This window comes from Eleutherodactylus coqui, chromosome 8 (genome assembly GCF_035609145.1).
Source record: "Eleutherodactylus coqui strain aEleCoq1 chromosome 8, aEleCoq1.hap1, whole genome shotgun sequence".
In the NCBI taxonomy this organism is placed as follows: Eukaryota; Metazoa; Chordata; class Amphibia; order Anura; family Eleutherodactylidae; genus Eleutherodactylus; species Eleutherodactylus coqui.
The window spans coordinates 189,816,452-189,829,724 of record NC_089844.1 but is presented as its reverse complement, the minus strand read 5'-3'; the positions used below and the strand labels follow the sequence as shown (position 1 = coordinate 189,829,724).

At 51.1% G+C, this 13,273-nt stretch overlaps 1 protein-coding gene across 2 annotated transcripts in view; it reads left to right on the top strand.

Moving 5' to 3' along the window:
* STK36 (serine/threonine kinase 36) overlaps positions 1-13,273 on the top strand; it is a 104,921-nt gene that overhangs the window by 78,824 nt on the left and 12,824 nt on the right. For both annotated transcript variants that reach the window (XM_066577137.1, XM_066577136.1), the window contains exons 16-21: positions 5,639-5,743; positions 5,818-5,916; positions 5,985-6,079; positions 6,479-6,539; positions 7,672-7,782; positions 13,140-13,214. In XM_066577137.1, coding sequence (XP_066433234.1) covers positions 5,639-5,743; positions 5,818-5,916; positions 5,985-6,079; positions 6,479-6,539; positions 7,672-7,782; positions 13,140-13,214 — 546 coding nt within the window. The remainder of the gene's footprint in view (positions 1-5,638; positions 5,744-5,817; positions 5,917-5,984; positions 6,080-6,478; positions 6,540-7,671; positions 7,783-13,139; positions 13,215-13,273) is intronic.

The window sequence follows — 13,273 nt, the reverse complement described above, 5'->3', positions numbered from 1 at the left end:
GAGGATCCTTTCTCTTGCGCTCTCTCTTGTCCCTTGCGCTGCTTTGTCCCTCGTCTCACGTTCTCTCGTCCCCTTTGCGCTGCCTCGTCTTTTTTCTCTCGCGCTCTCTGGTCCCTTGCACTGCCTCGTCCCTTCTCTCGTGCTCTGTCTGGTCCCTTGCACTGGCTCGTCCCTTCTCACGTGCCCTTTCGTCCCTTGCGCTGCCTTGTCCCTTCTTTCAATCTCTCTCTCATCCCTTGCGCAGCCTCATCCCTTCTCTCACGCTCGCTCTCTCTCGTCCCTTGCCCTGCTGCGTCCCTTCTCTCGCTCTCTCTCGTCCCTTGCCCTGCCGCGTCCCTTTTCTCGCATTCTCTCTTGTCCCTTGCACTGCCTTGTCCTTTTTCTTGCGCGCTCTCTCGTCCCCTTTCTGTTACCTCGTCCCTTCTCGTGCTCTCTCTCGTCCCTTGCCCTGCCTCGTCCCTTCTCTCGCTCTCTCTCGTCCCTTGCCCTGCCTCGTCCCTTCTCTCGCTCTCTCTCGTCCCTTGCCCTGCCTCGTCCCTTCTCTCGCTCTCTCTCGTCCCTTGCCCTGCCTCGTCCCTTCTCTCGCTCTCTCTCGTCCCTTTTCTTGCTTACTCTTACCCTCACGTCCCTTGCGCTGCCTCATCCCTTCTCTCGCATTCTCTCTTGTCCCTTGCCCTGCCTCGTCCCTTCTCTCGCTCTCTCTCGTCCCTTGCCCTGCCTCGTCCCTTCTCTCGCTCTCTCTCGTCCCTTCTCTCGCTCTCTCTCTCGTCCCTTCTCTCGCTCTCTCTCGTCCCTTCTCTCGCTCTCTCTCGTCCCTTTTCTCGCTCTCTCTCGTCCCTTGCTCTGCCTCGTCCCTTCTCTCGCTCTGTCTCGTACCTTGCCCTGCCTCGTCCATTCTCTCGCTCTGTCTCGTACCTTGCCCTGCCTCGTCCATTCTCTCGCTCTGTCTCGTACCTTGCCCTGCCTCGTCCATTCTCTCGCTCTGTCTCGTACCTTGCCCTGCCTCGTCCATTCTCTCGCTCTGTCTCGTACCTTGCCCTGCCTCGTCCATTCTCTCGCTCTGTCTCGTACCTTGCCCTGCCTCGTCCATTCTCTCGCTCTGTCTCGTACCTTGCCCTGCCTCGTCCATTCTCTCGCTCTGTCTCGTACCTTGCCCTGCCTCGTCCCTTCTCTCGCTCTCTCTCTTCCCTTGCCCTGCCTCGTCTTTTCTCTCGCTCTCTTTCGTACCTTGCCCTGCCTTTTCCCTTCTCTCGCTCTCTCTCGTCCCTTGCCCTGCCTCGTCCCTTCTCTCGCTCTCTCTCGTCCCTTGCCCTGCCTCGTCCCTTCTCTCGCTCTCTCTCGTCCCTTGCCCTGCCTTGTCCCTTCTCTCGCTCTCTCTCGTCCCTTGCCCCGCTCTCTCTCGTCCCTTGCCCTGCCTCGTCCCTTCTCTCGCCCCTTGCACTGCCTCTTCCCTTCTCTTGCTCTCTCTCGCCCCTTGCCCTGCCTCGTCCCTTCTCTCGCTCTCTCTCGTCCCTTGCCCTGCCTCGTCCCTTCTCTCGCTCTCTCTCGTCCCTTGCCCTGCCTCGTCCCTTCTCTCGCTCTCTCTCGTCCCTTGCCCTGCCTCGTCCCTTCTCTCGCTCTCTCTCGTCCCTTGCCCTGCCTCGTCCCTTCTCGCGCTCTCTCTCGTCCCTTGCCCTGCCTCGTCCCTTCTCCAGCCCCTTGCCCTGTCTTGTCCCTTCTCTCGCTCTCTCTCGCCCCTTGCCCTGTCTCGTCCCTTCTCTCGCTCTCTCTCGTCCCTTGCCCTGTCTCGTCCCTTCTCTCGCTCTCTCTCGCCCCTTGCCCTGCCTCGTCCCTTCTCTCGCTCTCTCTCGCCACTTGCCCTGCCTCGTCCCTTCTCTCGCTCTCTCTCGCCCCTTGCCCTGCCTCGTCCCTTCTCTCGCTCTCTCTCGCCCCTTGCCCTGCCTCGTCCCTTCTCTCGCTCTCTCTCGTCACTAGCGCTGCCTGGTGTCTTCTCTCGCTCTCTCTCTTCCCTTGCCCTGCCTCGTTCCTCCTCTCGCGCTCTCTCTCGTCCCTTTTCTCGCTTACTCTTACCCTCACGTCCCTTGCGCTGCCTCATCCCTTCTCTCGCATTCTCTCGTCCCTTGCCCTGCCTCGTCCCTTCTCTCGCTCTCTCTCGTCCCTTCTCTCGCTCTCTCTCGTCCCTTCTCTCGCTCTCTCTTGTCCCTTCTCTCACTCTCTCTCGTCCCTTCTCTTGCTCTCTCTCGTCCCTTGCCCTGCCTCGTCCCTTCTCTCGCTCTGTCTCGTCCCTTGCCCTGCCTCGTCCCTTCTCTCGCTCTGTCTCGTCCCTTGCCCTGCCTCGTCCCTTCTCTCGCTCTGTCTCGTCCCTTGCCCTGCCTCGTCCCTTCTCTCACTCTGTCTCTTCCCTTGCCGTGCCTCGTCCCTTCTCTCGCTCTGTCTCGTGCCTTGCCCTGCCTCGTCCCTTCTCTCGCTCTGTCTCGTGCCTTGCCCTGCCTCGTCCATTCTCTCTCTCTCTTTCGTCCCTTGCCCTGCCTCGTCCCTTCTCTCGCTCTCTCTCTTCCCTTGCCCTGCCTCGTCCCTTCTCATGCTCTCTCTCTTCCCTTGCCCTGCCTCGTCCCTTCTCTCGCTCTCTCTCTTTCCCTGCCCTGCCTCGTCCCTTCTCTCGCTCTCACTCGCCCTTTTCTCGCTTACTCTTACTCTCACGTCCCTTGCGCTGCCTCATCCCTTCTCTCGCATTCTCTCTTGTCCCCTGCGCTGAGGATCCTTTCTCTTGCGCTCTCTCTTGTCCCTTGCGCTGCTTTGTCCCTCGTCTCACGTTCTCTCGTCCCCTTTGCGCTGCCTCGTCTTTTTTCTCTCGCGCTCTCTGGTCCCTTGCACTGCCTCGTCCCTTCTCTCGTGCTCTGTCTGGTCCCTTGCACTGGCTCGTCCCTTCTCACGTGCCCTTTCGTCCCTTGCGCTGCCTTGTCCCTTCTTTCAATCTCTCTCTCATCCCTGGCGCAGCCTCATCCCTTCTCTCACGCTCGCTCTCTCTCGTCCCTTGCCCTGCTGCGTCCCTTCTCTCGCTCTCTCTCTCGTCCCTTGCCCTGCCGCGTCCCTTTTCTCGCATTCTCTCTTGTCCCTTGCACTGCCTTGTCCTTTTTCTTGCGCGCTCTCTCGTCCCTTGCCATGCCTCGTCCCTTCTCTCGCATTCTCTCTTGTCCTTGCGCTGCATCGTCCCTTCTCTCGCGCTCTCTTGTCCCTTGCGCTGCTTTGTCCCTCCTCTCACGTTCTCTCATCCCCTTTGCGCTGCTTCGTCTCTTCTCTTGCACTGCCTCCTCCCTTTTCTTGCGGTCTCTCTGATCCCTTTCGCTGCCTCGTCCCTTGTCTTGCGCTCTCTCTCGTCCCTTGCGCTGCCTCGTCCCTTCTCTCGCGCTCTCTCTCGTTCTTTGCGCTGCCTCACCCTTCTTTCACTCTCTCTCATGTCTCCTGTACTGCCTCGTCCCTTTTCTCGCGCTCTCTCTCGTTCCTTGCGCTGCCTCGTCCCTTTTCTCACGCTCTCTCTCATCCCTGTGCTGCCTCGTCCCTTCTCTCGTGCCTTTTTGTCCCTTGCGCTGACTTGTCCCTTCTTTCAATCTCTCTCTCATCCCTTGCGCAGCCTCATCCCTTCTCTTGTGCTGCCTCGTCCCTTGCCCTGCCTCGTCCTTCTCTCGTGCTCTCTCTCTCGTCCCTTGCTCTGCCTCATCCTTCTCTTGCGCTCTCTCTCTCATCTCTTGCCCTGCCTAGTCCCTCCTCTCAATCTCTCTTATCCATTCTGCTGCCTCGTCCCTGCTCTCGGGCTTTCTCTCGTCCATTGCCCTGCCTCGTCCCTTCTCTCGCTCTCTCTCTCTCGTCTATTGCCCTGCCTCGTTCCTTCTGTCGCGCTCTCTCTTTCTCTTGTCCATTGCCCTGCTTCGTCCCTTCTCTCTCGTCCATTGCCCTGCCTCGTCCCTTCTCTCTCGTCCATTGCCCTGCCTCGTCCCTTCTCTCTCGTCCATTGCCCTGCCTCGTCCCTTCTCTCTCGTCCATTGCCCTGCCTCGTCCCTTCTCTCTCGTCCATTGCCCTGCCTCGTCCCTTCTCTCTCGTCCATTGCCCTGCCTCGTCCCTTCTCTCTCGTCCATTGCCCTGCCTCGTCCCTTCTCTCTCGTCCATTGCCCTGCCTCGTCCCTTCTCTCTCGTCCATTGCCCTGCCTCGTCCCTTCTCTCTCGTCCATTGCCCTGCCTCGTCCCTTCTCTCTCGTCCATTGCCCTGCCTCGTCCCTTCTCTCTCGTCCATTGCCCTGCCTCGTCCCTTCTCTCTCGTCCATTGCCCTGCCTCGTCCCTTCTCTCTCGTCCATTGCCCTGCCTCGTCCCTTCTCTCCCGTCCATTGCCCTGCCTCGTCCCTTCTCTCTCGTCCATTGCCCTGCCTCGTCCCTTCTCTCTCGTCCATTGCCCTGCCTCGTCCCTTCTCTCTCGTCCATTGCCCTGCCTCGTCCCTTCTCTCTCGTCCATTGCCCTGCCTCGTCCCTTCTCTCTCGTCCATTGCCCTGCCTCGTCCCTTCTCTCTCGTCCATTGCCCTGCCTCGTCCCTTCTCTCTCGTCCATTGCCCTGCCTCGTCCCTTCTCTCTCGTCCATTGCCCTGCCTCGTCCCTTCTCTCTCTCGTCCATTGCCCTGCCTCGTCCCTTCTCTCTCCCGTCCATTGCCCTGCCTCGTCCCTTCTCTCTCCCGTCCATTGCCCTGCCTCGTCCCTTCTCTCTCTTTCCTCGCCCTGCCTCGTTCCTCCTCTCGCGCTCTCTCTCGTCCCTCGCCCTGCCTCGTTCCTCCTCTCGCGCTCTCTCTCGTCCCTCGCCCTGCCCGACCCTCATCTCGCGCTCTCTCGTCCTTTGTACTGCCTCGTCCCTTCTCTTGCGCTGCCTCGTCTATTCTCTCTCTCTCGTTCTTTGTACTGCTTCTTCCCTTCTCTCGCTGTTTCTCTCGTCTCTTGCGCTGCCTTGTCCCTTTTCTCGTGCTCTCTAGTACCTTGCGCTACCTCGTCTCTTCTCTCGCTCTGTCTCTCTATTCCCTTTTGCTGCTTCGTTCTCTCTCACTCTCTCTCTCACTCTCTCCTCCTTTGTGCTGCCTCATCCCTTCTCTTGCGCTCTCTCTCATTCCTTGTGCTGCGTCATCCCTTCTCTCGCTCTTTCTCTAGTCCCTTGCACTGCCTTGTCCCTTCTCTTGCTCCCTCTCCAGTTCCTTGATCTGCCGCCTCCTTTCTTTCGCTCTCTCTCTCGTTCCTTTAGCTACCTTGTCCCTTCTCTCTTGCTCTCTCTCTCGTTCCTTGCGCTGCCTCGTCCCTTCTCTCTTGCTCTCTCTCTCGTCCCTTGCGCTGCCTCGTCCCTTCTCTCTTGCTCTCTCTCTCGTCCCTTGCGCTGCCTGGTCCCTTCCCTCTCTCTCTCTCTCTCTCTCTCGTCCTTTGCGTTGCCTCGTCCCTCTCTCTCTCTATTCTCCCTTGTGCTGCCTCGTCCCTCTCGCTCCCTTTCTAATCCTTTGCATTGCGGGTTTTCTTTCCCTCCTTTCCCACTTTAGGTTCCTCCTGGTTTTTCTTTCCCTCTATCTTCCAGAAGCCATGAGATGAGATCTTGTTACCTGTGTTTTTCCTGCAGGTCTCGCTTTATGTCTCAGGGCAGCTGCTCTCAGACTCGGGGGCACCTCTTTCTCATTTTCTCACTGGATTGAGACACTCTTCCTCTGCTCTGAGCCAACTCAAGGTAATCTTTCCCTTCTTTCTACATCTTGGATGCAGCTTGGTTACTACTTTGCTGAGAATTCTATATTTTGGCAGGTTTTATATGCCTGTTGTCACGCCAGCTTGGATGTGTGCCAGCGGCTGGCAAAGGACTCGTCTTTGCTGCAGGATCTCATTTTCTTCCTCAGCGGAGAGGTGAGAAAGGAGAGTACAAAAGAATAATAGGTCTATTCCTGCCTCCACTAACCGCCTGTCCCCTTTAGGTCTGTCTGTGGGATGCCTCTCAGGTCCATGCTGCTGAGCTGTCTCTTTTAATCCTCTCTCTACTCGCCCTACTCCTACAGTCTCTTCCAGATGAGTAAGTGTCTCTTATCTCCTAGTAAGAGGTAACTGCAGGACATGGCTCCTCAGAAATATCTCCTGCAGGATATTAGCAGTCAGAAAAGTGCACTATAAGCCTTCCAAAAAGAGCTCTCTGGAAGTATTAGTGCTACTTAGCGTCCTCAAACACCTGATGGAAACTTCGTGACCGCTTGTCCGAGCTGCTGATAGGCCAAGTAGAGCAGCCTTGCCAGAGCCTGGACCTCTGCCTCTCGGGGACTGGACCGTGGAGATGTTACAAGAAGCATGAGAGATTTGTCTGGTGTATGACTTGTATATAACAGTTGTGTTGTCTGTAGCTCCTGCATGGTGTACTAAGGACTGGTTGTTGCATGTTGTCTCGTTTGCCACTTACCTCACCTCTGTCTGTTTGCAGAGTTTTTGGGTCTTCGGTGGCTCTTTGTCGTCTGCTCTCATCTGATGTCCTGTCCCTAGTGGTGAGTTGCATTATAAAAAGTTGGTGTGCTTTTTTCATCGAGGTAGAAAATCTATTACTGGATGCTTACTAATTAAACAGCAAAAGGTGATTTTACCCCGGCCCATCTGCCGCAGCATAATCTCTCAACCCTATTGGGATTAAGGTTACTATACAGGTGCCACCACCCTCCCTCCTCTTCTCCTGGCTTTGTCTACATCCTATAGTGCAGTGTTCCCCAACTCCAGTCCTCAGGGACCGCCAACAGGTCATGTTTTCAGTATTTCCTCAGTGTTGCTCAGGTGATGTAATTATTGTCGGTGCTTCAAACGTTGAACAGGTGTTCTTACTATAGGATATCCTGAAAACATGACCTGTTGGTGGTCCCTGAGGACTGGAGTTGGGGACCCCTGCTATAGTGCGTACTGTTAGAGCTCTCCAATACACAGGATAATCCCCAATCACTAGACATTAGGTCCCGCCTGTTACATCCTCCAGCCCCTAACTGAATCTTGGTTTCTTTAGGACCAGGGATTTTACTCCACTGATTAGAACGGGGCTATTTGGTGTTTGGATGCGGAGTGCGTGTAACTGAAGAGCTCAGTCCCCAAAAAACTGTTCACTCTATTCTGCAAAGATCTCTGCACTGTGTCTTTCTGAACTTTCTAGAAGTTTCAGTCTTAACCAGAACAAGGCGAGTTCTTGGACTAAACTAGTTTTCATGTAGATTGTCCATTTTATTTGGAGAGAACCTGTGTAACCATTACTGAGAGCCAAGGAACATGGCAATTGTTTTATTTCATCGGAACGTGAACAGGAACTTTTCTCTACCGCAGGGAATTCATTTTTTAAGTGATTTTTTTTTTCCAATTTAATAGAATAGCCGAGAATTAAAGCATCTGTGGATGGAACTCCCTCTCAGCAGTTTTGGACTGAACTTGTTTTGGGAGTGAGCTCCTCACTACTGTAAGAAGGATTGGCCATTACCGATGTCAGCTGCAGATTGAGATTGTTCTGCATTGTTGTCCTCCAATAATCCTGGTGACTGTCACTGCTGTCATCTAGTAATGCCAGCACCCTCCAGCCTCTGGTGTTATGTCCTTTGGTTTTCTCCATCTGCAGTCACGCTGCGCTCTCCTTGTTTCCCTCTTCAGGCTGCGGCTTCCATACTTGCTGTTGCTCTCCATGACTGTGGTGAAGCCATAATGCTGCCGCCCGATGTGCTGATGACCGCCGTGAGAAGATGTCTGTCACAAGCTCCTCTGGTAGGTTTTTTCCTGATCTCCTCTCTTATGCCTAATCCTCCTTCTCTTCACAGGTGTTTGTTGTCAGGTGCCTCCAGAATGCAGGGGTGTTACATGCATTCCCTTACTGTATCCCAGGGTGCGGACGGTTGAAACTCAGCATGCAGTAGGGAAACCATACTGTGGCCAGAATCCTCATGCAGTGCACAAGCGGGGTCTATACAGATGTAGTGATGGAAGGCAAACAGGATGGCAGTGCATGAGGGTGACAGCTCTATCAATGTCTGTGACACGTTTCCATAGCCCAACAACAAAGCTCGATCCTGGGAGGCTGTGCAACATATATTAGAGGATAGCATCCCAACAAACACTGCTAATATTTTACCTTCTGCCACAGCTGCATGCTGGCAAGTGGCACTTCCCGTAACTCAGCAATGACTGATATATAGAGATGAGCGAGCACGCTCGTATAAGTCAGTTACTCGAGCGAGCCTCGCTCTTCTCGAGTAACTGCATTCTTGTCCGAGCGTGATGGGGGGGGGGCAGCAGGGGTGAGCGGGGGGCGGTAGTGAGGGGAGAGAGATCTCTCTCACTCTCTCCCCCGCTATCCCCCGCCGCCCTCCGCCACCCAGAGCACACTCTGACAAGAATGATTGATGTATCCTCCGTACCACCTGACGTTAAGTATTTCACTAATGTCTGATGCATCTTCCGTACCGCCTGACGTCATGTATCTCACTAATAACTGATGTATCCTCTGTACCGCCTGACGTCATGTATCTCACCAATGACTCATGTATTTTCCATACCGCCTGACGTGATGTATCTCACTAACGACTTGTATATTCTCTGTACGGCTTGACATCATGTATCTCACTAATTACTTATGTATTCTCTGTACCGCCTGAAGTCCTGTATCTCACTAATGACTGATTTATCCTCTCTGTACCGCCTGAAGTCATGTATCTCACTAATGACTGATGTTTGCTCCGTACCGCCTGCTGTCATGTATCTCACTAATGACTGGTGTATTCTCTGTACCGCCTAATGTCATGTATCTCACTAATTTAGGATTACAAAGTGTAGACCAGGCAGCATCAGATGAGTTTTCAAATAGTTTTCAAACCTTTATTCCTCCATTAAAAGAAAGCCAGCTGCTGGTCTTCTTTTAATGGAGGAATAAAGGTTTGAAAACTATTTGAAAACTCATCTGATGCTGCCTGGTCTACACTTTGTAATCCTGATGACTATGAGGTTGTGATCCGGACCTAACTGGGCTGCTGCATCCATTTGCTCCTTGCTGCATATACAGCAGAACAACAGAAACTGGATTGGATTGATTCCATGTGAGTGCTGCAGTTGATTTACTCTGTTTATATGTATCTCACTAATGACTGATGTATTCTCTGTACCGACTGATGTCATGTATCTCACTAATGACTGGTGTATTCTCTGTACCGCCTGATGTCATGTATCTCACTAATGACTGGTGTATTCTCTGTACCGCCTGGCGTCTTGTATCTCACTAATGACTGATGTATGTTCCATACCACCTGACGTCCTGTATCTCACTAATGACTGATGTATGCTCCGTACTACCTGATCTTATGCATCTCACTAATGACTGATGTATGCTCCGTACTACCTGATCTTATGCATCTCACTAATGACTGATGTATGCTCCGTACTACCTGACATCATGTATCTCACTAATGACTGATGTATCTTCCATACCACCTGACGTCATGTATCTCACTAACGACTTGTGTATTCTCTGTACTGCCTGATGTCATGTATCTCAATAATGACTGATGTATCCTCTCTCTACCGCCTAAAGTCATGTATCTCACTAACGACTGGTGTATCCTCCGTACCGCCTGATGTCCTGTATCTCACTAATGACTGATGTATCCTCTGTACCGCCTGTCGTCATGTATCTCACTGATGACTGAGTGATGTATCCTCCGTACCGCCTGACGTCATGTATCTCACTAATGAATAATGTATCCTGTGTACCGCCTGGCGTCATGTATCTCACTAATGACTGATGTATGCTCTGTACCACCTGACCTCATGCATCTCACTAATGACTGATGTATGCTCCGTACTAACTGATCTCATGCATTTCACTAATGACTGATGTTATCCTCTTTGTACCACCTGACCTCCTGTATCTCACTAAAGACTGATGTATCTTCCATACCACCTGACGTCATGTATCTCACTAATGACTGATGTATCTTCCGTACCACCTGACGTCATGTATCTCACTAGTCACTGATATATGCTCCGTACTAACTGATCTCATGCATCTCACTAATGACTAATGTATGCTCCGTATTACCTGACGTCATCTATCTCACTAATGACTGATGTTATCCTCTTTGTACCACCTGACCTTCTGTATCTCACTAACGACTGGTGCATCCTCCGTACCACCTGACGTCATGTATCTCACTAACGACTTGTGTATTCTCTATACCGCCTGACGTCATGTATCTCACTAATGACTAATGTTTCCTCTGGACTGCCTGACGTCATGTATCTCACTAATGACTGGTGTATCCTCCGTACCGCCTGACGTCATGTATCTCACCAATGACTCATGTATTTTCCATACCGCCTGACGTGATGTATCTCACTAACGACTTGTATATTCTCTGTACGGCTTGACATCATGTATCTCACTAATTACTTATGTATTCTCTGTACCGCCTGAAGTCCTGTATCTCACTAATGACTGATTTATCCTCTCTGTACCGCCTGAAGTCATGTATCTCACTAATGACTGATGTTTGCTCCGTACCGCCTGCTGTCATGTATCTCACTAATGACTGGTGTATTCTCTGTACCGCCTAATGTCATGTATCTCACTAATTTAGGATTACAAAGTGTAGACCAGGCAGCATCAGATGAGTTTTCAAATAGTTTTCAAACCTTTATTCCTCCATTAAAAGAAAGCCAGCTGCTGGTCTTCTTTTAATGGAGGAATAAAGGTTTGAAAACTATTTGAAAACTCATCTGATGCTGCCTGGTCTACACTTTGTAATCCTGATGACTATGAGGTTGTGATCCGGACCTAACTGGGCTGCTGCATCCATTTGCTCCTTGCTGCATATACAGCAGAACAACAGAAACTGGATTGGATTGATTCCATGTGAGTGCTGCAGTTGATTTACTCTGTTTATATGTATCTCACTAATGACTGATGTATTCTCTGTACCGACTGATGTCATGTATCTCACTAATGACTGGTGTATTCTCTGTACCGCCTGATGTCATGTATCTCACTAATGACTGGTGTATTCTCTGTACCGCCTGGCGTCTTGTATCTCACTAATGACTGATGTATGTTCCATACCACCTGACGTCCTGTATCTCACTAATGACTGATGTATGCTCCGTACTACCTGATCTTATGCATCTCACTAATGACTGATGTATGCTCCGTACTACCTGATCTTATGCATCTCACTAATGACTGATGTATGCTCCGTACTACCTGACATCATGTATCTCACTAATGACTGATGTATCTTCCATACCACCTGACGTCATGTATCTCACTAACGACTTGTGTATTCTCTGTACTGCCTGATGTCATGTATCTCAATAATGACTGATGTATCCTCTCTCTACCGCCTAAAGTCATGTATCTCACTAACGACTGGTGTATCCTCCGTACCGCCTGATGTCCTGTATCTCACTAATGACTGATGTATCCTCTGTACCGCCTGTCGTCATGTATCTCACTGATGACTGAGTGATGTATCCTCCGTACCGCCTGACGTCATGTATCTCACTAATGAATAATGTATCCTGTGTACCGCCTGGCGTCATGTATCTCACTAATGACTGATGTATGCTCTGTACCACCTGACCTCATGCATCTCACTAATGACTGATGTATGCTCCGTACTAACTGATCTCATGCATTTCACTAATGACTGATGTTATCCTCTTTGTACCACCTGACCTCCTGTATCTCACTAAAGACTGATGTATCTTCCATACCACCTGACGTCATGTATCTCACTAATGACTGATGTATCTTCCGTACCACCTGACGTCATGTATCTCACTAGTCACTGATATATGCTCCGTACTAACTGATCTCATGCATCTCACTAATGACTAATGTATGCTCCGTATTACCTGACGTCATCTATCTCACTAATGACTGATGTTATCCTCTTTGTACCACCTGACCTTCTGTATCTCACTAACGACTGGTGCATCCTCCGTACCACCTGACGTCATGTATCTCACTAACGACTTGTGTATTCTCTATACCGCCTGACGTCATGTATCTCACTAATGACTAATGTTTCCTCTGGACTGCCTGACGTCATGTATCTCACTAATGACTGGTGTATCCTCCGTACCGCCTGACGTCATGTATCTCACTAATGACTGATGTATCTTCCATACCACCTGACATCATGCATCTCACTAATGACTGATGTTTGCTCCGTACCGCCTGACGTCATGTATCTCACTAATGACTGGTGTATTCTCTGTACCGCATGATGTCATGTATCTCACTAATGACTGTATCCTCCATACCGCCTGACGTCCTGTATCTCACTAATGAATAATGTATCCTGTGTACCGCCTGGCGTCATGTATCTCACTAACGACTTGTGTATTCTCTATACCGCCTGACGTCATGTATCCCACTAATGACTGATGTATCCTCTGTACCACCTGATGTCAAGTATTTCACTAATGACTGATGTATTTTCCGTACCGCCTGACGTCATGTATCTCACTAATGAATAATGTATCCTGTGTACCGCCTGGCGTCATGTATCTCACTAATGACTGCTGTTTCCTCTATACCGCCTGACCTCATGTATCTCACTAATGACTGATGTATCCTCTCCGTACCGCCTGACGTCATGTATCTAACTAATGACTCATGTATCCTCCGTCCCGCCTGACGTCCTCTATCTCACTAATGACTCATGTATGCTCCATGCCGCCTGACGTCATGTATCTTACTAATGACTAGTGTTTCCTCTGGACCGCCTGACGTCATGTATCTCACTAATGACTGGTGTATTCTCTGTACCGCCTGACCTCATGTATCTCACCAATGACTGATGTATCCTCTCCGTACCGCCTGACGTCCTCTATCTCACTAATGACTCATGTATGCTCCATGCCGCCTGATGTCATGTATCTCACTAATGACTGATGTATCCTCTGTACCGCCTGACGTCCTGTATCTCACTAATGACTGATGTATCCTCTCTATAATGCCTGACGTCATGTATCTCACTAATGACTGATGTATGCTCCTTACCGCCTGACGTCATGTATCTCGCTAATGACTGATGTATCCTCTCTGTACCGCCTGCTGTTCTGTTTTTCAGATGGTCTGTATCCCACCCATGGGTTCAGGATTGTATGACTGGACATTCCACCTTCTTCTTCAGCAGGTGACCCAGGTAATACTTGTACCGCTCCTTGCAGTCTAACACCCATGTGCTCAGTGAGATTCCTGCAT